Below are 26,940 nucleotides of genomic sequence, written 5' to 3'. Positions count from 1 at the left end.
CAGAAAAATAGTAGGTAATGTACTTTTTGTGCAACTAGTAAACTTTTTAAGATATCTAAAGATTCTTGAATAATTAACCATTAGAACACGGCCTATTCAAAGAGAAGCGAAGAAAGATCACGTTAAGGGAATCTGGTATCGAGCATAATTTTCTAGTCTCTATAAATATCACTTATGACTAATGTCTTTCCTTCTGAAATTTCTCCCTTAATTGTACTACCAATTGTACTTGTTTCAAAATCAACAAAGTCAAACAGCACAATACTAAAAGATCACAGCACCTTAGATGCCTTATGTAACAACAAAAATTAAAGCATCTGACAAGTTCTACAACTTGGGGGGGGGGAATTAAAAATATTTAAATGGATTTTTAAGACAGCATTAACTAGAATACATTTCCATTAGATTAATTAACAGGTCTCATAATTTATTCTGTTGAGGGGATTTAAATTTTCTGTTAATATGAAGAACAAAAATATTGAACTGACTAAGTAAAAAGCCAGAAACAAAACCCTAGTGGTGTCTCACTCCAAAATCAGATGGATTCATTTAAACAAATCATACATTGACTGCATGTAACCTAAAACCAGTTGTAAAGTGGAAAGAAAGAAAACAAAACAAAACAAAAAGACTTATTTAAAGGAAAAACAAAACAAAATGAAGACATCTTGCCCAGACATAATAAAGCTCTTGTCAATTTCATGTGTGTAAAAGAAGTTGGCACTTTCCCATGAAGCAATTTCTTAATCCCAAACAAGGACACAATAGCCTCATTTAATATGCCTTCTTTTTAGAAAGTTTATTTTGTCTAATCCAAACCTTAACTGGCAATCATTAGACACCAATTAATAAGTTGTAGACTGCAAGGGTCACAGAACAATTCTGCAAGTTAATTACATTAGTTTTTTGTTGGTTTTTTTTAACTAGAAATAAAATCTAAAAATTTCAAAGCTACTGAAATAACTAAATAAAAATCACTTAATTTCTCATAATAAGTAATCTGCAAGCATACAGACTTTTCCATAGATAATAACATTCCAGGACTGATTTATGTAACTTTATCCACTGAATCTACTTGTTCCTTGTCCTCTCATAATTCAAAACCTCTAAATTATTATTTTCAGATGCATGTGAGTAATTTACATAAGAGTTTAAACACTGCCTTACTTTTTGGTCTTCCTAGCTTCTATTTAAACTGAGACGCTTAATAAGATTTTTTTTTTTTTAAACCGAAAAATTCAGTTTCAGCACACATCACATTTCAGCACTTGCAAAACACCTTTTATTCCTCCTTGGTAACCTGCTTTTCAATAAGTCTGCTGGTTTCCTTCTAAATATTGTAGCATAATCACTAATTTTCATTATATGGGAAATATATTAAACTTCTACATTTTTAAAAAAGATGTTATTTTTAAAGGCAAAACATGTTTTCTGAACAAGCCCACCAAACTTAGAAGAGAGGAGATTCACTCCAAGAGTTATTGGTGGCAAATTGGGATGCAGCTTTTTGACACTAACCACCCCTATGGTCTTTCACTCTCAGTATTTTCATAGAATTAAAAGCGAAAAATTCTTCACAGTACATTATTAAAAAACCTTTCCATCTAGGCATTGCTTCATACACTTCAAAATAAAAAAGCTTGAAGCATTCAATATTTTTGGTATACTGTTACCCCAAGGAGCTAAAATGCACACTGAAAATCTTCATGTTCTCCCACAAGAGTCTTCTCAATCCCTCACAGTTCCGATACACATTAATAATGTGCCTTGTGGAGTACCCTGAAGGTCAGACAACTGTATATACTTGCATACCCCCACGCACCTTCACCTCCCAGTCAGACCTCCAGAAAAAAAATCAGTGTATCATCTTAAGTGGGGAAGTAAATTTTTCTTTGCTGGAAAAGAAGCAGTGTGGAATACAGCAAGTGGACTCTGGGCGCATCTACCCAAGACACTGACTGTGCAGTAGCACCACATGGCAAAAACTGTGTTGAGACGTTACTGCATAGCAGCATCACTTAAGGCATTCGCCAGTGCTACTGCACAGTAACTCCAGTTACTGCACATTTATTTAGTACTTGCTTATACAGGTATTAAATGAATGCACAGTAACCACTGCGCAGTAGTGCCTCCTGCAGATGCACCCACTGTGACCCATCACTCCCAAAACAGCTGTCACTTCTCCCTGGAGGTGCAAAAAGTAGGGGTAGTCTGGTGTCAACCCTCTAGCAGCCACTAGTGAAGCTGCAGCTTTTGGCTGAAGAGCAAGTCACTGAGCCAACTGAGGGCACGAGAGCTGCTGCATGCAGTCTGTCAGTACCTTGATAAGGCTTATGGTATAAAACAACACTATCATTTATGTAAGAAATATTTACATTAAGGAATAAACAGTTTTACTAGTGTTCTTGCAAGGATCTGGAGTGTAGCCTTTTTGCTGTCCTGCCACACCCGGAAGTTCCTGCTGCCTCACCCAGACTGTCTCCTTGGATGCCACACATCCTAGACATTTTATGGTTTCCAGGAAAACTTACTTTGTCACACACTCTGGAGAATTATACTGCCTTCCAAAAACCACGGTGTGTGGTATGAAAATATCTGCTATGTATTTGGTGGTATGCAGAATGAGAGAAAATATGGTATTTAGGATCAGGCTGGAAAGTAAAAGGCAAATCCTAACCAACCTCTGCAGACTCCCAAACAGAAGTCAGGCAGAATTTACGCTATTAGGCTGCTTATAGATGTGGAAAACAAACAAACAAACAAACAACCCACCCCAAAAATGACTTTAAACTCCAAACACCACCCCTCGCCCCAGCTGAGCCCAGAGCATGACCAGAAGAGGCATGGCATTCATTGGACCTGGCTCGCCCAAAATCCGTGTAGACTGGACACTTCAGTGGGGCTTTTTTGATCCTTTTATCTAACAGCTCATTGAATCAGCTTTAAATAAAAGTGCCAAAAAGCCCCACTGAAGCGTGCAATCTATACAGACACAGGCTGCCTCTTCCAGTAAAGTGTGTCCTCCCCTCCACACCACCCCACCTCCCACCCCCTGTCAGCAGCCCGCCCTAAAGCTACACAGTTATCCTAACTGGCCCTGCTCAGTGATTGCAACCACTTAACTGCCTCCCCTTTCCGTCAGAGAATATTCCTATATGAACTTGGGCTCCTGGGCACGCACAAAAGGAATCCAGATCAGTCTATATTACCTAGACTATACTACCTATGCAAGAGCTCTTCTGTTCAACTACAAAGGATGCACTATCACTAAAGAAAAAAAATGGAGGAGTTTCAGTACAAGGCAAAGGTACTCTGAAGCATGTAAGGTTGCTCCTGAACCGAAGGAGGCTTATAGCCTCATTACCAAAGGACTATGATGGGGGCAGGTAGCTCTGCTTCTCAGCACACATGAAACAAGTGCATTATGTCAACATGCTGTTGGCTTCCCCCATAAATCAAGCAGCATAGACAGTGCTCCAGTCATGCAAGCTATCCCACCAAGTCTCTGTTATTCCAATCACATCATAGTTCTGTGTCTGCACAAGGCCTTCCAATTCTTCCTGCTTCTTTCCCAGGCTCTGTGCATTTGTGTACAAGCACCTAAGGTAACTAGTCAATTGCCCTGACTTCTCAGCAAGAATGAGAACACCTCCCCTGCTGCCCCCTACTGCTTACTCTTCCTTCAGGTCATCCACTTTCCCATTTATCCAGTGATGATAACACTGAATCAACAGTTGATAGATCTGTGATAACTGGTAACTGTATACTGAAAAAGAACAGATCTTTTGATTCCCCCTCCCCCCCATATTCCCGTGGGAAGGTTAATTGTGGAATGAACTAATGTTTTGTAATGAATGCATGGTGCATACACTACTTCAACATCTCAAATGGCGAAGTACAGGAGTAGCCTTTTTCCAAGGTGTGATTTTGTATATAGGGATATGTCAAGTTTAATTTTGCAACTCTGTGGACTCATTGTCACTGAAATATTGTAAAGTTCCACTCAACTTATTACTGCACTTTTCAAATTCACCTGGGGAGTTGAAACTTTGGAAAATATTCTCCAAACTGAAGTTATGATTGATGTCAATTTGCTCAAGATTATTAACATTTCAAAGGACACTGCTATAAGAACCAAAATAATTTATTCTAGTTAAATATATGTTTAGGGGTAGAGAGCTCACCTATGGCTATCAACATTCTTTATTTTGCACAGTTTGTGTGTACAGTTATTATCCCACGTATTTTGAAAGATGGAGCCATGGTTTAATCTTGTTTAGGAGTAATTGTGTTATAATTGACTTTTCTGACACAACTGTATTTTTAGTGAAGATAGATTCTCTGGAATAACAAAATGAAATACAAGAACTTTTCTTATGATATCTACAGATTTTCCTTTATAGACATGGGCTAGACTGTATTTTATGCCTTTGCTATTGTTTCTCTTGGTGAGAGAGTTGGTGGGTGGAGTGGATTTTAATCCACAGAAAAACCACACACCAGATACACTTGAAGAACTAGTCATATCCTCCTTGAAAGGAATGACTCACTAGAAACCAGACTGATGCATTCTCACTGTAGCTAAACTTGGATGATAGTTCCCTGCTTGGCAGCACATCCCTTCTGTGAAAGGCCTTGTCTACACTTGTATAATAAAGATTTCTCACAGTTGTACGAACGGTGCAGCTCCAACATGAGTGAGCACTGGTGTCAACTGTCAATTTTAGGTACCATAGTGCCTAACTATGCTGCTCAGGCCAGGTTTGAATTATATGCTGCTTCTGAATAATAGCAGACCCACTATTGTTAGAACTGGTTTAACCAAATGACCCTTTAATTAAAAACTTGCTAATATGTTTTAATGGTGCTCAAGAAAAGAAAATCCAGCTCATTGAAATTTACTAAGAGAGCTAAAATGTTTTGCAAAAAAATTGTCTTATGTCCTTTAGTATCCAGATGTAATTTTGAATATACAGACGCATATCTAATAAATGCTATTGGTGGAATTGCTATTTTTACTGTGGTCCTAGAACAGAACCATACTAGCAACTAGCAAGTTCCTTTTTGACCTGGCTTTGTGTATCATGTTTGATAGGTAATGTTGGAAAGATGTATATTTTAATCAGAAGAGTGTCCTTGCTCTTTTTTGTGAGGTTCAAATTTGCTCTGAAACAGAGTTTTTATTTCAGTGGGTATCTTTTTATACTGGAAAGTACCACTTCCCCTCTCTCATCCTGTCATGCATGGTAAATTCATAGAATCGTAGAAATTAAGGGTTAGAAGGGACCTCGAATGATCATCAAGTCCAACCCCTCTGCTCTAGGCAGAAATAATGCCAAGATCAATGATCCCAAGCAGGTGTCTGTCTAGTCTCCTCCTGAAGATTTCCAAAGTTGGGGACTGCACCACCTCCTTGGGAAGTCTATTCCAGATCATAGTCACCCTTACCATAAACAAGTTCTTCCTTGCATCCAACCAGAAACCATCCTCTAACAGTTTATAACCATTGCTCCTTGTCCTCCCTGGGGAGCCCTAGTGAACATTCTCTTTCCCAGCTCCTGATATTCACCCCTTACATACTTACAGAAGGCAACCAAGTCCCTCTCCCCCAAGCTGACCAGTCCCAGATGCCTTAGTCTTTCCTCATAAGGTTTGCCCTCCAGGTCCTAAATCATTCTCGTGGCCCTTCTTTGGACCCTTTCAAGAGTCTTCACGCCTTTTTTGAAGCGCAACGCCCAGAAATGGACACAGTACTCCAGCTGGGGTCTCACCAGAACCAAGTAGAGAGGAAGTATCACTTCCTTAGCCCTGCTCACAATGCATCAGCTAATACCTCCTAGTATACTACTAACTCTGTTGACTACAGAGTTGGACTGGCAGCTCATGTTCATCCTGGGGTCAACCATAACCCCAAGGTCCCTTTAAGCCATCATGCTAGCCAAGACCTAAAAAAAAAAAAAAAAAAAAAAAAAAAAAAAAAATCAGCTTTTATCTTTAACCGAATCAAGAGTTGATAGAGCTGTGATAACTGGTAACTGTATAACGAAAAAGAATAGATCGCTTGATTTTTCCCCCCCCTCATATTTAAAAGATAACAAGTGGTATAAATAGGTCATAGATAGGAGCTGTCGATTAGTAGAATGCACGGCATGCAAAAGATACATGGTGTAGAGCAGCGTTTCTAACCAGTGAGCTGCAGCACAATGGTGTGCCATCAGGTACATCCAGGTATGCCGCAGCATTTTGGGCTGGAGCTACGCCCCCTGCCTGGCTGCAGCCATGCCCCCCGCCTGCTGCTGCTGCAAACACAGACAGACAGGAAACGTGGCTTCAGCCCAAAATGCCGTCCAGCTGGCCATGCGCCACTGCCCCCCCCCAGCCCCAGTCAGTGTCCAGCTGGCCGCAACCCCCTGCTCCGCGTCCAGTGTGCCTTGGTGCTTTTTTATTTAGGTAAGTGTGCCGTGGGGCAAAAAAGGTTGGGAAACACTGGTGTAGAGCAGGGGTCACCACCCTACAGCCCATGAGCAGATCAGATTCAGCCCATAGCAGCATGAAGTGGCAGAGGCAGGGAACACTTTCTTTACCTTGTGTTTCTCTTCTGTGTGCCACTGAACCGTTGCATAGCATCCAGCAAATGTTTGCCCCGTCATCCCTGCTCTTCCAAGGTCTATTCTCTCATGCTTATACTGTAGCCTATGCTTACCCTCACCACCAAAATTGGACGTACCCACCACTGTCAGTAACAGAAATCAGCAGCACCTGGTAGCAATGGTAAGTGGAAGCAATAGTAGGAAGGCATGAGCGCAGCCTTTAACTCAGAGCAGAGAGAACTATGGCACTATGGAGGAGAATGGTGGCCTACAGCTGCAGGCTGGTCACAAGCAGTAGCCCACTGCTTTTAAATGCTGCTGACCCCTGGTGCAGAGTAACAGTACAGCAATATAAAATGATATTTGGGCACAAATTGCATCCTAGAGTACTACTGCAAATCTGTATCTGAACAAGGCAAAGCGGAACAAAACAAAACCCAATATTGGGTGACAGCAGTAAAATAAAGTCTCCTCTCCATTCCACTTCCTCTGCAGGGAGTCAATTCCAAGACATTATTTTTGTGTGAAATGTGGCAGCTGTAACATACTTGCCAAGATGTTGAGGCAATAACATGAATATGTAGCATTTGTCCTTAGAAGACTAACACTTTCACAAATCACTGCATCTTAATAGTTTGCATTAAAGCAAAACTCTAAAAATGCTCATTGTGAACTCTACCCCATTTCCTAAAATAGGCAGGAGGTAGCATGCACTTATGAACTGTGCTACAGATGGCAAATAAATAAGCTGAATATGGTCTTCGACATGCTTCGTAAGTTTCTCAAGGACTGCAGCGCACTTGCCAAGTTTTCCAGGCAGTAGTAGTTCATTATGCTCCTGAGATATCTGCCAGTTGCTGAAAAGCAATTATTAAGGTCTTACTTCAGCACACTTTTTTTTTTTTTAAAGGAAAAATTAACAGTGAATTTGAAAGTGGCAACAATTCTGATATACAAAATGGAATGATAAAGTGCTCTTAAACACTGGCCCATCTTCCTTTTAAAGATACAAGATAATGTGAAAAAAATTAGCTAACTCTTATCCTATTAACTTTTTTATTTTCATGCCACTAGGCCATTATTCTTTCCCATTTTATGGTCTAATTTTGTATATATTTAAAATAGCCAATTTCCTAGCTTCAGACAATACTTCAGTATGAAAACTTCTTTGTCTGATAAACTTCACATTTAAACTGCCCATCATATGCTGGAAAAGAAGTCTGGGACATTGTGAACATCTTTATTGTACAGGGAGCACAAAAAGTTAAGGCTGAAAAGCAAGAGAGCTGACAATACATTTACACACTGAACTGCCACGAATCTTGAAAGCTGAAATGCTTCACCCAAGCTATATTCTTCTATTAGGGTTAGCAGTTTCAAGAGTATAGGACCTGTGATCCTGAATTCATTAGGTGCTCACGAAAATGTGCATAGCTGCCTACATAAACTTAAGGACCAGATTTTAAAACTTTTTAATATATTAAAAAATTATTCCAAGTATACAAACAGGTTCACAATAATTCTATTAGTCTACCAGGCCCCAAGAATTTAATAAAAAAGAAACTTTAGACCCTGATATTAAAACCTGTGTAAATCCCATTGGATTCAGTGACTACTCATAAATCATTAACTTAAGTATTTGCAAAACAGGATTTTAATTTTCAAAAATTTTGTTTAACAGAAATGGTGCCTATTGCAGTGTTGGGATTTAAAAGAAAAAAAAAACAAAAAACTTATAATTCCACACATTGTAACCTTTATGCAATGTATGTAGCACATATCAACAAAATTAGTTTCAGTGCATAACCTCAACCCGATTACCTTAAGATGCAGTTTTAAATATTTAGATAAACTTGATATGCAAGTATTCTACCCTCTCTCAAAATGAAGTCATATGTGGATTTTTTTTTTTTTTAAACCCTAGGTAGTTACATTAGACAAAATATACTGTCCTGCCAATAAAAACTCTTTTATCAGACCCTAGACTGAACCAATGGTCAGCTTTGCTCTTAATTTCTTTATACTTTCAGTGTTACTGCCTTTCAGATGAAATGTATAAAATGGACCCCTTAGTAATTAAAAGGCCTCAAGGAATTTCTCTCAGGAGTATAAGATGCTTCTTGTTTCAATTAAATCCAGGGGATTATATTTTATCTACATTCTCCTGTAGTTTCAATTAGAGTCTTTGCTTTTGTCTTAAACAATTTTATAGTTCTATTGTGTGCCTTTAAACAGCTGCAGCACTCCACTCCAGACTCCCTTTCTATAATGGACATAATTATTTGTTGCTAGATAAACTGAGCAGTCGCTTTTGGATCTGTATAGTTAATAGGTCTACTGCAATAGCAATATACTGTGAAGTCAGAACAGTATAAATATAATTAAATATAATTAATAGCTAACTCATTTGTGTTATATTAAAAGGACATTAAATCCTTAATTCCATGCCACTTAGAAAGAAAAAGATCCTAAAAATGTTGGGGTGTGTGATGGTTGTTACTTCTCAGATTCTTGCTGCTTCTCAGTTAACTAATGGTTAGTACTTACTTCTTTCCATCATCTCTGGGTCTCCTTTCTCCCAACTTCTGTCTCCATACATCTTGTATCTGCCTCACCCTGAGGGTTTTTTTGCATTTCCCTTCCCTTCTCCACTCCAACGACTTTGCCTGTTCACATGCTGTTTCAGAGGCTTCCTTTTTCTTTGTGAGAAGCCCTTAGCAGTATATTGAATGATTGCTCAACGTGACTGTGCTTGTGTTTCAGCACAGTAGCACTTTTCCAGTAGCACTGGCAACGGTAAAATGAACCTGACACTGCTCAGACAATTTAAGTCAGCATAATGCTACTGCTGTGGGCACTCAAAAGAAAAAGTGTCACTGTACAGCAGTGGTCTCCAACCTGTTTAAGGAGATCACCTTTGGCATTTAAAAGCAACCCAAAATCTACCGTGCAGTGCCCCCACCCTTCCTCCCCCCACCCAGCAGGTAAGTCTGTGGGACAAGGGGGGGGGGGGTCAAATTTAAGCAGAGAGAGAAAAAATTATTTGGGGGCACGCGTCCCCAGCAGGTAAGTCCCACCCGGCCAGGGCCCCGCTCAACTTACCCCTGCTCCTGCCTCTGAGGCACTGTCCCTCACCATGGGGGCCTTGATCTAGTCCCTGCCCCTTCTCTCTCCATGAACTGACCTGCTGGGCTGTGGCACGCGCAGCCATGCACATGGGCACTCAGCCCTCCACCCCAGCCTCGGATCGACTCTAAGAGGCTCCAAGTTCTACCGCAAGAGGCTCCAAGATCCACTGGCTGGTAACCACTGCTGTACAAAATTTACAGCTAGAATACACCATATTTATTGGCATACCACATGCACCCTTTTCTCCAAAACTTCACCATTAAAAATCAGGCTGCGTGTCTTAAGGGGAGGGACTGGTTTTCACACTAGTATGTCAGCAGGGGGCTGTGCTTGGCACTGACTCTCACTGGGCTGAACCCTCCAGCTGCAGGAGCAGAGCAGAGTCCAGTGGCCAGCATTACTGCCCCTGCCCTGCTGCAGAGACAACAGAGGGTTTAACTGCTCACAGCAACTGCCAACTGGGCTCCCAACAGAACAGAGGCAATTGAGGGATGATGACAGGACTCTGCTTCTGCTCCATGTAGCTGAAGCGTTCAGCCCAAGGTGATCTGGCACCAAGACAGCTAAGACTGAAAAAATCTTTTTTTCCTTTATTCCACATTCCCAAAACAAGATGCATGTCTTATTCTGAACTGTGTGAATAAATATTGCACTTATTCTTTTGAATTTTCCTGCTCAGGTACTTCATAACAATGCCAGATATCACAGAATTGTCTTGATCCAGTGCAAAATTTAAATCACAACAACATTATGCTCTTTTCAATTTGATATAAACAATTTAAAGCTATAGCAAACTAATTAAGCTCGCTGAAAAATTATATGACTCAATTTATTATCCTCTCTAGAAGCAGTAAGTAATATAATGCTGATACCTGAATTGTGTGTAAATAAGCTACATCATTTTAGAAAAAAAAACTGGAACTAAACTACAATTTCTTTCTAATAAAAAGATCACTTAAACACTTAAGTTCCACACTGCATTTGAAATATTAAATTAACTACATTTCATAAGGGGAAAAGCATACATTATAGAAGCTTAGCTGAATAAGTAGGAATGTCACAAGTGCCTTCACTTAGAACAGGTGCCTCATAAAAAATTAACATCAGTGGAATAGCTTGATGCAGTACTTCTGAGCCATCTCTTTAATTATACATGAATGCATTGCTACCTGCATAAAACAGACCTAGAGATGCACAGAAACCATCTCAGTTCTGAGATTTCACAGGTTACATAGCCAAGTAAACAATCTGTTACTCAAAAACATAAATTTTGTAAGAACTGGAGGATGACAATTGTGGTGTGTTTAAGCAGGATAAAGTGAGAATAGCACATCAATATACAATGAGAAACATCCAAAAATTATATGGAGGAAAGAAAACTGAATACAGTGGTATTTATCTGAACTAGTGTGCAAGATTTATTACCCTGTAGTTGCTCTGGTAGTAAAGACTACAAATAAAGAAGCTTATGATCCAAGTCAATGAGTTGACCTTGGTTTTGGTTTCTTACTGTATGTTTTTGATTCCACAGTGATCTGGAAATCCTGCAAGCAAGGTTTATGGTGTTAGGTAGCTGAGCAGCCTGAGAACATCAACAAAACAGTTTATAAGTGGTGTAAATGACAGTATTTATTAAGGGAAATTAGGCCTGTACAGAGTAACAGTCCATTTCTAAGTGAAAAAGGGATCTATAACATAATGGCTAAAACAGGAGAAAGCCACAATACAGAAAGGTTTGAATCAGTGGACAACAGTAAGGAGAAACTAAAATGAAGTATAAGGGTGTGCAAAAACATGAAAGTGCCTTTTTGTAGTTAAGCTAGAAATTTGAATCTCATAAACTTCCACTGAAATTATAGAACACATAGGAATCAACTATATTACCAAAGACATTAGATTTCCATTCTTTGACGACACACATAAATGCAACAAACCAAAAATATGGTAAAAGTCAAAACAGACACAAAACTTTTGAAAACACACCTTATGGTGCCATAACACAAAAAAGCATGGATTCAAATGAACTTCCAAGCCTTGTAAACAGTCTCTTTTAACATGAAGTACTGAAATAAGAAACCACTCCTTCACTCAGGCTGCAGAAGTACATCCAGTTTGCAATTGAAAGGACATGTTATTCCTATCTGCTAGTTCTGCAACCTAGATGTGGGAATTAAACATTATACTGGGTTCCAATTTGGGTATGTTCTTCAAGAAGGGAAATCTGATCTTATTTCAATTTTTTTGAGAGGCATAACTCAGAACCACCCAACAATCATTAAGTTGCATAACAGCTTATGTAACTGTGATTTTATCCTTGTTACCATTGTCCTACCTCTCCCTTTCCTCTCTCTCTTTTTAAATCAAACTCACTTGTTACAGCTTGTCTCCATTTAGGCTCTTATCCTGTAACAAGATCTGCATGGCCAATTCTCTCATACTGCAGAACCCCACAGTTTTAAGTGTGGCACTGTGGGCACTAGTTGACTGTCTATGGTAACTGACTCCCCTCCTCCCCACCCCATTCAGATAGCTTCCAATTACTGGATTTTTCAATTATGTACATTAGTACATATTCTAATTATACAAGAAATTCCAGGTTTCCACCAAAATTTAAAATCAACAATGTAAACCACAAGCAACCTAAGACCATTTTAATTCTGTTTTGCAGGGTTTTTTGTAACCCATGCAAAAGATTTCTCACATACCTTTTCAGAGATTAAATGCGTATCAACTGTTACAACATTAAATGAAGAAGTTGCAACCTTTCACAGTAGAGTCAATTTTACAAAAAAAAAAAAGAACTTACTGTGCAGTTCACGATGTATCACATCTACTAGGTTTGGTTCATCTCCCCACCAGAAAATCCACAGTTCTTTACAATCCGGTTTGACATCACGACGCCACACGCACAGCAAATTGGCCTGCAAGCAGCGGATGAAGCTGAGCAGAATTGGATCATCCTGGGCTGGGGCTGAGATAATAGGACCACAGTCCCCATGACCTTCAAAATTGTATCTACGCCATTTGATGCCCGTGAGTTCAGCCTGAAAAGGTAAAAGAAAGTTAAAACCATTAGGTCATTTTATTTTAAAACTAGTAAATAAGCATTGTTTTGTATTATTTCCTAGTTGAGTACTCAGTCACTGTGGCTGAACACTTCTATACCATTCTCTCCCTTGGTTCTAAAAGAACAAGAAAAAAACCCACCAGACATTTTGGAAAAAATGTGAAGGAAAGAGTTTTACCCTTAAACTTAATTGTTACAAAACAACCAGCTTGTTATAAACTTTGAGTTGGTTCACTGCACTTATCAAAATATTTATTCTTAATGATCTATTATAACACCATCTAGGAGGTCCCAAAAGGACTGTTCCCTATTGTATGAAGTGCCGTACAAGACGACAACCCCTGTCCCAATGATTTTAAGGGTGAATATTTCGCAAACATGTAATACGAGGCAACCCTGAGGATCACACTCCACCCTGAACTACACAAATCAATCCTAACTGTCTATAGTACCTTGGTATTTGGCACATGCAAAGCACAAAAAGGAGGCAACTAAGGAGCAGACCAATTCCTAGAATGGCTTCACTGGAGAGAGATCTGTCCTGCTCTATTTGTCCTATGCTTCGCCCACAATGTGAGCAGTAAACCCAAGTAGTGGGGGACAGAAGGGCCACTGGCTGCCATCTAACACCGCCATCTTAATTCAGGTAAATAAACTGTAGGAAGGGGTGGACCAGGCGGAAAGTTTAGTCTCAGGACAGAATACTCAAGCAAGTTTCTAGGGGACAAGAGAGAACTGTACTGCTGCAAGGGGCAAGTCTGGAGAGGTTTTAATATAATCTGTTAAGGTGTTATGCCTACAGAGTGAAATAGGAGCAGGCATAAACAGTAGTGAAGACACCCTTAAAGTCACAAAACTGGAAATGCATCTAACAGGAAGGAAACGTGCCAACAAGCAATACAGTGAAAAAACTGGTATAGCCTCTAGTATATTTTCAGATCTTATAGTTGTTTTCCACCCCCCGTAACATATGTCCACTTAATTTGGGGTAACACAAAGGAACAGTAGTAACCAATTTATTAGTAAGACCAGGTAACTATAAAAATGCTAAATCACCATATAATCACCTGGCTAGCCAGGCAGACTTGTTATTTATCAATCACCATGATGAGTCTTAAGAAGGAAGAGAGAGTAATGGCTTCACAGTTTTTGGAGTAGAAGTTTTTTCTACACCAAAAGGGCAGCCCGGGAAAAAGGGGAGAGTTGTTTAAAGGTAAATACTGACTAGTGGATTATAGAAACTGTCACCTTTGTTCTTCTAGTATTCCCAATTTAAACAGTGATTATATTCCTAAGAAAGTTAAACATGGTGAGGTTAACTTGCAAGGGATTTAAAAAGATAAAGGCAAGAGGCCTGTGACTGATACAGTAGCCAAGGGAGAGCAAACAGACTCAAAGGTGTTGGTGTGTTCAGACTGTTCACAACAGCATTTTGGAACAAATTGAGAACAACAAGTCTGCAGTAATCAAGGCCAGAAAGGAGGAAAAAGGCAGTAGTCAAAACATGAAAATTAGTTTTTCAACAAGAGTTACAACTATGCTAACAGAAAACAAAAAAGGAGTGATTTCACAGATGTCATGCAGAAGGAAGTAGAAAGACACAGATGATGTCTAAAAAATGTGGGCCTACAGAAAGGGCAGAACTAAAAGATGACACCAAGTTTAAGGCCCCTTATTTCTGGGAAAACAGCAATTCTGCCTAGAATGATATGGAAAAGAGAGAAACCAGATCAAGAGTTCAGTTTTCATGACACCAAGTTAAAAACTGATGATGGGATTTCTGCAAACAGATGACAGAAAGGCTGACAGATGCTAGATTGGAGGAAGGAATATCTAGCCTTCTAAGTCAAAAGATAGATGTTCAAGTCACTACTATAGAGTTAAGTAGTCAAACTCAGATCAAACACACACACAAATCAGGAAGTCACAGAACCTAGGGAGATGCCTTATGGAAAGGCAAGATGGGCAAAAAAAAATTATAGAACCCCTCCTTGCTACCCCCATCCACAAGTTAGCCCAAAGCCCCAAAAACAAAAAAGGGACAATTTTCAACAACTATGGAACAGTCGGTTATGGCAAAAAGCTTCAGGAAGTTACGAAAAATGAGGTTCATTATTGAGATTTGAGCAAAGGGATCATTAGACACTGGTGTGAACAATTTTAAGTGGCACGCAGAAGATGAAAATCAGACTGCAGACAGAAATGGAGAAAGGCAATGCAAGACAGCAGCTGTCAAAAACATTTAAGGAGTTCTGAAAATAATGAGGCTTGCAATGAAATAAACTTAAAGAAAAAAAAAGGTGAGGGGTGGGGGAAGAAGAGATGGGGTATGTCTACATGTGCTATTAATGTGCATCAAACTCTGGCACAATATTGTTGTTCCCAGCGCATCATTTGAATATGCACCTAGGACTGCAGCACGCTGAGCCAGGTCGGAGCAGCCCTGACTTGCAGGGGGCCCAGGGGGTCAGCCTGCCAGTCTGGGGCTGCTCCAAACCAACTCAATATGCTATCGAGGGGCTGGCTGGGGCGTGAGGGTGGTTCAGTGCAGGTCTAGCCAGCAGGCAGCATACCACAGCCAGCCAGGTCAGCATCTACACATGTTTTGCTGCGCACTAAAAAACTCTCCAGCAGGATAGTACTTGTATTTACAGGTACTAACCTGCTGCAGAGTTTATTAGTTTACTGCAACTTAGTAGGGCTGCATGTGTAGACACTGAGACGTTTACTGCAGAGCTAATGAGGCAGCTCCACAGTAAACATCTCATGTAGATGCAGCCACAGAGAAGAAAACAAAAGGTAGCAAAAAGATGGCTATGTTGCAAGTAATGGACTTAAAGGAGAGCCACTTGGTTAAGATGGAAAAAATGGACAAAGTGTGAAAGCATAGGAGCATGGTCACAGAAGTTCCAAAGATGCCCAGCAACTTGAGAAGAACTGAAAACAGTACAAAGTTGAGAGGCATGATCTCTTAATAGGAAAGGAAAAAAAAAAAGGGGGGGGGGGGAGAAAAACAATGGAATCACATGCGGCAGAGACAGAAGAGTCATTCAACAGTAAGGTCCTAGTCTCCAGTTAAGTTTTGCAGACTTAGTCAGGTCAGTTATTGGATGCAATTTCTTTTTTTGCAACAGTTATGCCAGCAAAAAGTGACGGTATCCTTTAGCTAAAACAGCTTGCTTTGCCCTGGAAGACCAAAAAACTATGACAGCTAAAGAACTTTTTTTCCTGTCTACATTTGGAGGGTTTACTAAAAACTTAACAATACCAGAAAGCCTTTATGGCAAAAATCAAGACCAAGACCTAGAAGTGAGAGAAAAGGTAAAGGAAACAAGTATTTTAACTGTGGTAGCTCCTGCTGGCACTAAAACCAGAGGTTCCTGTTGAGAGGATCTTGTCCCTTCACTCAGTTAGACCAACTGCCTGCCACATTTGAAATTAAGAAGGAATTTTACCCCACGGTCAGACTGACATGGACGATGGCAGGGGCAGCATGGTCCTCTTTCTTGGATCTCATGTTTATTTTAACAATATTAGAGCAATGGGGCATTACCCAAAAATCACCAAGAATCTGCAACACGTAAAGCAGAGAGATGAGGGTATTCTCAATGTGCCTTGTAGTTTTTTGACTAAGTTGTTGGGCAGTTTTAGGAATAGGTTAGACAAGCACTTGTATAGGTTGGTTTGGACAGGGATGCTCCTGCCTTGGGGAGGGGGTTGTACTAGATGACCTCCTGAGGTCCTTTCCAGCCCTAGTTTTTGATTAATCTGTGAAGGAGGAAGGAGCTAAGAATGAAAGAGCAGGGACAAGCAAGAAACTGGAGGGAAGAAACTGAACAAGACATGCAGCAGTCCTTAGTGAAGACTACAGTCAAATTAGTGTTTGTGTCTTTTTAATGAACTTGCACTAATATATTTTGTGAAATATTTTCCTGTACTACCAAAACTTCCAATTATAAAATGTAGGGTCAATGAAAGCAGCAATGAAAGATTCAAGCATTCTAAATTTTTGGTTTCGGTTCATTTGATCTGTTCTTCCACTCACAAAAGTCAAGTTTCACGTAACTTTAAAATATAATATTTCTACTATTCCTCCACAAGTTCCAAATAATATCCAGTGGCTGTTACTGAAGTAAATCAGTATTATGCAAGATCAGATTACTAGACACCCTGCTCAAATTATGTTTAAAAAGTGTAAATAGATAACTACTTCATATAAAACACTGTACAAAAATAAGGAAGAGGATGAGTGGAAAATAAAAAACCAGCAATCTTGTTCCAGTAGCATGTTGGCTTTAAAAACAATTACATGGGAACAGAACAGAACTAAACTAAATTGGCATTCATCTCAGTTTCTTTAAAATGCTAGATTCTTTTAACCTGTTAACAGAAGTAAATTTACCATAGTTTGAGTTTAATTAGGATGTATACATAAACATGAATACTACTACCACTTCTATGTATTACAGTTGCAGCCAAAGGCACAGCCTTGCAGATCTTTGAATCTAATTTAATATAAGACACAACAAGAGAAGATACTTTGTTTTATTTAAATATTCAGTGGAGGTTGAATTAACCAACTCTCAATATGAGCATCCAGTGTCAACCTTCAGTTGGGCTATCACTTAATATATTTACATATATGAAACAGGGTGGTTTCACTTCTGTGTTCAACTGAACATTTTTTTTGTATTTAGTTTCTGATGAAAAAAACTAAACAGTTGTAAAAACAAAAGCACATTTCACTTTTTAAAAGCAAGCTACAGACTCAGGCATTTATAGTTAAGTATTAGATGATTAGAAGATTATTTTAGAAGCATTCATTGGTTTAGTGCCTTAAATTACTGCACTGAGAATGCAATATTTTTCAAAGTGATGCTTACATTAATACTTATGGGACATATTTTATGTACAGAAATATTATTAAAATAGCAAAATAAATGAGGCATCATTAATATTTCACCATGGTCTTAAAATACACACAAGAATGCTTATTATATTAAAGAAGGCATAGTGCTGAGTAATATTTCAAATTTATTATAGGAAACTTGTTTAAAAATAAAAATCTCTTCATAAAAAATAAGCCTTTCAGTGTCTTCAAAGAGAAGCCTGTAGTGGTGATAAAAGTAGGCGTTTCCTGTTGCACTGACAAAAAAAGCCCGATCATGGGCTTCCAAGCAAAGTGATACACTTCCAAGCGAAGTGGTGCTGGCTCCTACCCTGGGGGTCTTTAAAAGGAGGTTAGAAGAACACCTTGCTGGGGTCGTTTGACCTCAGTACTTTTTTCTTCCCATGGCAGGGGGTCAGACTTGATGATCTGCTCAGGTCCCTTCCGACCCTACCAACTATGAAACTATGAAACTATGCAAGTTGGTCCAATAAAAGATACCCAAAGAACTCCTTGTCCCTTCTAGTTGCTTTTCTTAGTATGTCTTACTATCCCAATCAATGAGTTATTTCTTGTTTTGATGACTGATGAAAACTTCTAAGAGCTGCCAACCATATAAAAGAGCCCCTCAAATACTAGAATTATATAGGATTTAATATTTATTCAACACAATTTCAGTCTGCAATTTCTATACATAATGTTCCTTTGATTATATCTATTTCATAAAGTCCCTTTGGCAATGTCCCCTTTCATAGGAATCAGTAAATACTTAGTATAAAAGCTTCCCAAGAGGTCATAGCCAGGGTTATCCAGTCCCACTCTGACGTCCAATCTCCCTAACCATGCAGTAATGCCTACTAACACACTTCAGCAAGGCCTCCATTGAATCAAGGTAGAGTGCAGCAGTTCTTTCTTACAGCAGAGAGGCTAGGATTTCTCTCTTCTGAAACATGCCATTGAAATGAAAAAGCTAGAGTTCTCAGTTGATTCTGTCATCTATTTAATTTTAAATAGACATCCCCATTCTTCTGGGAACAGCATCCTGAAAGCTGATAGTAACTCTGGCCCAAGCAGTTCTACATACAACTTAGCATTTGGTCAGAAATTGTGTGCATCTCTAGACTAGAAGGTGTGTTGCCCCTACCTTTTTTTTTTTTTTTTTTTTTAAACCCAAGTTAATTAGACTGCCAAATACCACAACTGAACCGGTTGGAATATGCTATTCTGGATGTTAGAATCACTTGTGAATGACCAGAATAACAGGCAAAATGTGCTAGCTAACTGGAGTTCATAGATAACCAATTAACTCAAGTTGAAACTCCTGAGAAAGTTTCTAGAACAGTGGTTTTCAACCTTTGTTCATCTGTAGACCCCTTTGGAAATTTTGACTGTAGGTACAGACTCCTTTGAAAGGTTAAGTGTGGGTATTTGCATACTTTTGATCGTAGTCATCTTTCGTGGACCCCTCAGACACTCTGTGGACCCCCAGGGATCTGCAGACCACAAGTTGAAAACCAGAGTCGTTTCCAACCTGGGGTCTGCAGACCCCTGGGGGTCCACAGCATGTCTAAGGGGTCCACAAAAGATGACTACGATCAAAAGTATGCAAATACCCACACTCAACCATTCAAAGGAGTCTGTACCTACAGTCAAAATTTCCAAAGGGGTCTACAAATGAAAGAAGGTTGAAGACCACTGTTCTAGATCATTTAAAAAGAGCTAACAGAAAAGTCTCAAAAACAGGAAAATGGAAAGCCAGAAATGAGACATTGGAGGGATTTCTCAAGTTTTTCAAGACATAGGCTTAGTGAAGACTCCTGGGAAGTTGTTCCTGTTTCGCCAGGAAAACTGTAGAGAACAAAACAGTTACTCCAGCAAATAGCTACCCATACACAAAGCTGATCCTACTGGGGACAGATCTTCCACCTCCCCCTCTCCAGATATCTGGCCCTAGGAGGATCCAGTGTTTGCAACTACAACAGATCTAGAAGAAAAGCTAATATTAGCAAGCACCACTGATAAGACACTGTTTGTGCATACAACTATATCATGCGTTACATATACGTTCTGGACATCTCCTCTCTGACAGGAGTCTAACTGGTGAATCTAGGATATGAAAGAAGTCACCTTCTTCACCTTTCCCCCTGGCCACCCCAAGTTACACCTCACACCTTGAAATAAAAGAAGCTCCTTCCAATAATAAAATCTAAGTTACAGCATAGTCTTTCAAATGTCTACTTCAAAATTCTCCTATTCCATTCACATTTCCTACCATTAGGTTGCTCAGGTGGTATGTCTGTAGCCTATTACTGTGACTAATATAAACCCATGCTCATCTGTCTGTACTTTTCTCATTATACACTTACAGAGTTAACTGAAGCAGTTTTAGTTTTGTTCCATGTTGACACAGCAAGTTGGGAACCTGGTCCACAACTGTGGTTCCTGAGAATACGAGTCCCGTACCACTGTCAGCACAGACTGGATTGTCCAGATTCAATCAGCTGTCAGCTGCTTTGGTTTCCTTTGAAGGGTGTTTACAGAGTGCATTACAACCAAATACCACTATTACTAACTTGGGCTCCTCTAGAGACTACAGCAGCAGGGGTAGGCAACCCCCAGCGTGGGTGCCAGAGCATCGCACGCAAAGGTATTTTGCTTGGCATGTATGCCCCAGGGCTGATGGCAGGGAAAGCGCTGCCACAACAAGGATCGGACCCCTCACAGCTCCCACACCATCTGCCCCTGGCACACCAACATCTTACAGATCAAGGTTGTAGGTGTTTTTGGCACTACCCGAAAACGATGCCAACCCCTACTATAGAAAAATCCGCAAAAATGACCTGAAGACCAAAGCGAACACTTCTGGAATCCCAGTCTCTCTCTCACGATCCTAAGGATCCTGCTACCTTTCTGTTAGTGTGGTAGAAACAAAGCACTCTCCTGACCTCAGCTGTGGGCAAACTATTAAAGCAGACTTTAGAGTTCTTAGAAGCTTGCTGCACCGTTATTGCCACTCCAGTCTCAGTGAGTTGGAATGATGATATTCATCACAACCACCAGACCCAGCCTGTGGTGCAATTACAGAAAACACTAGAAAAAAAATATCTGAAGATGACTTAAAAGTATATAGTGGTCATACAGAGCAACACTCCAAAGAAAATGCTCACACTCACTGCTTCAAAGTAGCTACTAGAAGTCTGTCTCATGGGGCTGTCAAACTTATCTGGCTTACACAGGGAACATGTGGAACTTCTGCAACTGCATGAAGAATTTAGTAACCCAGAGAGAGCAAACCATCTCAGCCAATCCCAATCTTGATGTTCCTGGCAGGAAACAATAAAAAAAAACTACATCAAATATAAAAAACAAGGTACAGGAAGAAAGTATAGTACCTGATAACAGAAGCACTACACACACCTAACAACATGGCAACAGGGGTAAGCCCTTTGGAAACAATAAAGTCTAAGAAAGTTTAACAAAATGGCAATAAATGCAGATTGGCTTCACCTCAGAATAAGAAAGGCATCTAACCATTCTCCACTGAACTACCTGAAAAGTCTAAAAACTTGGCCTGATTTCTCCAGAAATGCTACTACACATACTAAAGCCCAGTTTTTATGTTCTGTATCATCCAACAAAGTCAAATAAGACAGGTGAAAAGTTAATGCAAACAGCTATTCCAAAAATCAGGACAGGACTGCTTCTCCCACCTAAACATCATCCACTATTTCTCCTGAACTATTCTTGCAAACGTTTGGAAAGACTAATTTTGCAAAGAATCAGACCAGTTGTACAGCAGTTACCATTCAGCCATCTTACTAGTTCTTGCTCTCACCACCTTATTAGACTAGAGCTTCAAATATTTCTAAACTTGACAGCAGTGTTCAATAAGCATCTGACAAACTACCTGCTGGCCACGATAGCAAAGATGTTACCTTGATGAATTGTTCAGGCTACAGAAGTAATGCTTCTTGATCACATTCCAAGTAATGTACAACAATATGTTTAGCAGAAAGGATCCAGAGAGGCAAACTCCTCCAGGGATCTCTTCCCATTTCCCTGTACCTACCCCCAGCGTAAGTAAGGTCTGTATCAAACAATCTCAAGGCTGTTCAAGTATGCAGATACCTCTGGTTTTGAGACAGATTTATAAAAAAAAACAAAAAACAACACAATATGGCAGCCACCTGCAACTATTCCAGAAAGTAGAGAATTAAGCCCAATTTCTTAAAAACATCATCATCATCATGCCACCATCACAATCACACAAGAAATTTAAGGAGTCAGCTTCTTGAATAGATAACAAGTAGCGCATGATCCAAAGCCAACATACTAAGGCATAACTCTCTCTCTCGTATATACTTACAAAAAACAAGTGCTACTTCTCTAAGGCAAGAAAGTAGATTTAAAAGGGGCCTGCTAAACAAGCTTGCAGATTCACCTGGGGAAGTAAAAACCCCAAACACTGTGCAGATCAGCATTAGCTTTCTAGTACTGAGAGAATGCTGTGCTCACCACACTAGTTTTTATACAACTTAGACAATGAGAATTGCCAAGAGAGATTTTAAGATCACCAAACAGCTACTAGTCCTTTCTAATATACCATCTCCTAACATCAGGCATCCTAAGTTAATAAAGAACTTCCTTCACAACATCCAGAACTGTCAGTTTCCAAAGATATGTGAAAAGCACCTCACCATTGCGGGCAGTAACCAATCTGTAACCAACCACCTCCCAAAGACAAACACCATCGCATTAAGACAGGCAGAATGGAAATAAGCAACTTCCTTTATAAGAAACTTCTTCCTTGGCATATAACCTGATAAGTGACTGCCTAGCTTCAGATTTCCTCCCCATTTCTGGCACAAGTCCAATTTATTTCAAATGAGCAATGGTGCAGTATGCAACAAATGAACACACCTGGGGACACAGGAACAGCTCTTTCACAGTTGCTGTGCAGCTGAGGACATCACACCTCTACCAAACGGCTATTCAGGGTTCAAAATACAACGGGGCCTGGCGGAGCTGAGTCCCTCATAAGAGACAAGAACTTCAGAAAAGAAGGACATTTTATTTTCTACCAAATCGCTGGGTTGGGAAAACATATTTTTCTTTCAATAGATTTAGCAACTACATTCTCTAAGACATCTTTATTTACTTCTTCCCAAAAAAAAAAAAAAGGTTCTGATGTCAGTGTTTTTTAATCATGAAAGTCTCTAATTCGCCAAGAATGTGGAAGTTTTTCCAACAATCAGCCTTCTGTGAAAGTAAGAACACTTGTGATCTTGTGTTTTCCTTAAAATCCTCATTGTATGAGACTACAGCTCATAAACTGTGTCAGTTGTCTGATTTAATGTAAATCATAACTGGATTAAGTAGACTTAACAGTATGCCAGACAGAGATCATCATGGTTCCTAGGATCCACACAAGCACCAAATGATGTGGGTCTAACACTTATAGCAATATCAACACTTGTTGGCACATTCTTTCGTTTGTCAGGAATCACTGCTGGAGCCAGAGGAAACTCAGTGATGTACTTCTAAAAACATAGAGAAGTCGCAACTTAAAATAAAAAACCAAACAAACAAAAAAAACCAACGCCACCATGATTCATTCTAAAGTTTCATCCAGTGTGTAATGAATCTCCAGTATCATTAAAGTTTCACATTTCCAGAGTCATTTCAAGGAAATGTCCATAATCTGAAATTATTAGAATTCAAGGATGGATAGATATCAAAAATACTTAAATAAGGGTGTACCAATAAAGATTTTTTGGGCCAATACTGATAGCCAGTTACTTACCCACCATATCGGCCAATACCAATCTGATTGCCGGTATGCAGCCTAGCAGCTTGGAGAGCAGCGTCTAGCTGGTAAAGTCTGTTGGGTGAGGGAAGAGGCATAGGGGTTGCAGATCAAAGCTGCTGCGGTGAAGGAGGGAGTAGGACTGGGACTGGGGCAGGGGCTGCCCACCTGGGGTAGAGGGCAGGATGGAGCCAATGGCTCATCGGGGGGGGCACACTAGGAGGCACAATCGTAGCCACCCCCGCACATAATCCCCTTCTCATTGCCACTGCCCACCCCTCCCCACCTGGCCCGGCCCAAGCGCAGCTGCCAGGAAGAGCCTAGCACAGCCCCTGGCCCCGACCACACAGCAGGCAGCCCACCCTCGACCTACACACAGATCTGGGGGTCATATCCCCCCCCATGCCTCCCCCAGTGGTGGAGCCACCCCCCTTCCCCCTGCAGACAAGCTGCAAGCTCCATCCCACGCCCTGCTCCAGTCCTAGCCCCACTCCCTCCCTCATCACAGGGACCTCCATCTGCCTTCCCACCCATTCCCTCCCTCTCCCCTCCACAGACTTATCAGCCAGATGCTGCTCTCCACACTGCCAGGCTGCACTCGCATGCACACATCATTTATCGGCAACATTATCAGCCACATCAGCCAAAACAAGCCAATCGATAACGTTAATTTTTCTTTTACTGGTGTCAATACAATATAGACCAATGTATCCGTGCACCTCTATACTTGAGGCTTTGTCAATCCTGCACAGCCTTATTGTAAACTAGAACATATTTACTCAAAGCCATATTTGTTCCATCATGCTGTGTTGCCACAAGAAGCTTTTTGGAAAGTACATGTGCCATTAGTCACCTCATTTGAGAGTCTTCCACACAGAATTCTACCTTTAAATAGTACATATTCAGAATGGAAGATCTTATACAAAACAGTGTGCTTCTAGGCAATCAAACTCTGGACTGTAACACAGAAACCCAAATGTTTAAGTGACAGCATGCCATGATCACTTTTTTTTTTTTTTGCTGCAACTACATGCAGGTTAGTGGAATGCTACATTAATGTGAAAAGTGAATATAAACAAAGATTTGTGTAGCATTTTGGGAAAAGTAAATTGCAAGGACTGGGCTTTATAAGAAGGATGAGTATTTCTGAATTACTGATTTTCTGGTCACTTAATTCTGTCTCTAGATAAGCATGGGTTGCTAGATTCAGTAATATTTTTATGACCTGTATTTATCAAGAAGCACCCGGAACATAGGATAGGTGAATCTGTTTTCCTTTGACATGTAAGCTGAAATAAAATTATATTTGCATTGCAGCAAATTCAATAAACTGAAAAACTGTGGTTTTGCCAATTTCTAAATTAAAATTGGCTAAACATATCTAAAGAGCTATCTGAAACTCAAAATAATAAAAACAGCTTATTACAGAGACCTCAATGGAAACTGTAACACATGGGTTTTGGGGTTTCTAATCCATTCCAATGGGCTTCTTTTGACATTCTGTATAAAATTCTTAATCTACTAGAAGGAAAGTGACAAATTATATATTCAGGTCTCCCTGCCATATCTGTAACAATAAGAGTGTCGCTAGCTTTCTAAAGTCCTACTAATATCTCAGTTTGCAACAGTTTGAAGTTTGGCAGGTTGGGATGTATGTTAATAGAAACATCTTTAAGGCAGGAGTAGGCAAAGTTCAGCCCATGGGCTGGATAAGGCCTGTGGCAGACTCCATTTCCCAGCAGCCCTGCTCGCACCACTCTGGCCGATCTCCACGGAGTCCCCATGAGTGGTGGGGCCATTACAACATGGAGCCATGACAGCCCAGAGCTCCCAGGGTCTCCATGGAGACCAGCCCAAGCAGCACTGGCACAGCACACAGCTGAGCAGGGAGCTGTGCCAGGGCTGAGATCTTGAGGTAGTGATAGCGCGGGGCCAGAGCCAAGGCAGATCTCGTGGGCAAGGATGGGCAGGCAGTGGATCACAGCTGTGCCCCAGCTCCAGCTCGTGTTGTCACCTCCACAAGAACCTGGCCCTAGCTCTGGACGCAGCTCCCTTCCCAGCTGTGCACCCTGCCAGCACCACTCGGGCTGGTCTCCATAGAGGCTCTGTGCTGTCACGGCCCCACCAGTCCCAAGGTCTCCATGGAGACCAGCCCGAGTGGCACAGTCAGGAGCTGTTGGGAAATGGGAGTCCAACCATTTTGCCCACCCTTGCTTTAAGAGATAAGCTCCCCAGACAGAGAATGGCAGAAAACTGTGAATACTATTGTTGTGCACAGGCAGTTACAACAACAAAAGAATAAAGTAGATTTCTTGCAAAATGATGTAATCCATTGCATTTCTTGAATCTTTTCCCATGACAGGTAGCATCCCAGTTTGTGTTGGTTGGCAGTGCATGCAGCTACTTATACAATATTTTAGACTCCTACTTTGCTTTTGTTCGAGTTTGCAGAGTCTTTGAGGTGCCCTCTGAACTAACTGAACACTTTGCAAGTTTATTTATTCAGTTAGTTACAAGTATGTGTGTTGCTTTAAGGACTGAGCTTCCAAGACACGACATGGGCAAGGTACTGCGAAACTAATCTTGTTAAGTTCAGCCAGCTGGAGCTGGTACACAATAAGGCAGATATCTTGGAAGCACCTTGGCAACAAGGGCTAGATCCACAGAAGGATTCAGATCCAGTATTTAGAAATTTAAATCTAAAGCAACAAACCTTAGAACCCACAGGCACTGAATTTCTGCTTCTACCTAAGTTTTCATCAGCAAAGGTCCTTATGTACCAAGACTTCTGCTTCAGCATGTATCTGCAAGATGCCGAGCTCCTTAGTGAATTCTCATGTTTAAATTCCATCAGATCCTAACACCTCCCCACCCCAACAACCTATATCAGGTCCTAATATACACCTTCCGCCATGAACATTAAGCAACAATTCATGCTCATTCTCCCTGGCCCGCTGGAACTTAAATTCTTCTGCACAAAGAATATATTCATAGGCCAGGGGGAGCATGGATGTTGACAGTGCCCCCTACTCCAAAACAGCCTGCAGCCTAGTGTTTAGGGGGACTTATATGGGAATAAAGGGTTTGAACCTTCTCAAGCAGAGGGAAAAAAAGAACCTAGGCCTCCCATATCTGGGGCAAGACTTCCAACCACTAACTTTATGGAGCAATGGACTTCTGTTAACTCAGTATTTATGAGCAAGGATCCTGGTTTTCTCTGATTAAAAAAAAAAATCAATCAATCAATCATAAATTCTCTGATAAAACCCCCAAAATCCATTATTAAAATTAAAAGCCCCTGCAGCCATCCCTAGCCCTGCTCATACTCCTCACTTGCCCCCCCAACGACCCCCCAGCCCTGCTGGTGCCCCTCACCCCCCAAAGCCATCCAAACCTGCTACTGCCCCTCATTACCCCCACAACAGCCCACCATCCTACTCGTACCGCTGGCGCCCACCCA

At 40.5% G+C, this 26,940-nt stretch overlaps 1 protein-coding gene across 2 annotated transcripts in view; it reads right to left on the bottom strand.

Annotated features, from left to right (window-relative positions):
• Positions 1-26,940, bottom strand: part of MED13L (mediator complex subunit 13L) — a 402,047-nt gene that overhangs the window by 352,162 nt on the left and 22,945 nt on the right. The window contains exon 2 of one of the 2 annotated variants that reach the window (XM_006266403.4): positions 12,526-12,763. In XM_006266403.4, the coding sequence (XP_006266465.1) occupies positions 12,526-12,763 (238 nt within the window). Of the gene's footprint in view, positions 1-12,525; positions 12,764-26,940 lie in introns of those variants that run through there. The other variant, XM_059713565.1, reaches the window with a different exon arrangement.

The sequence above is a fragment of the Alligator mississippiensis genome, chromosome 10 (assembly GCF_030867095.1).
Source record: "Alligator mississippiensis isolate rAllMis1 chromosome 10, rAllMis1, whole genome shotgun sequence".
Taxonomy (NCBI): Eukaryota; Metazoa; Chordata; order Crocodylia; family Alligatoridae; genus Alligator; species Alligator mississippiensis.
Note: the sequence above shows the minus strand (reverse complement) of the source record. Positions and strands in the feature narration are given on the sequence as shown.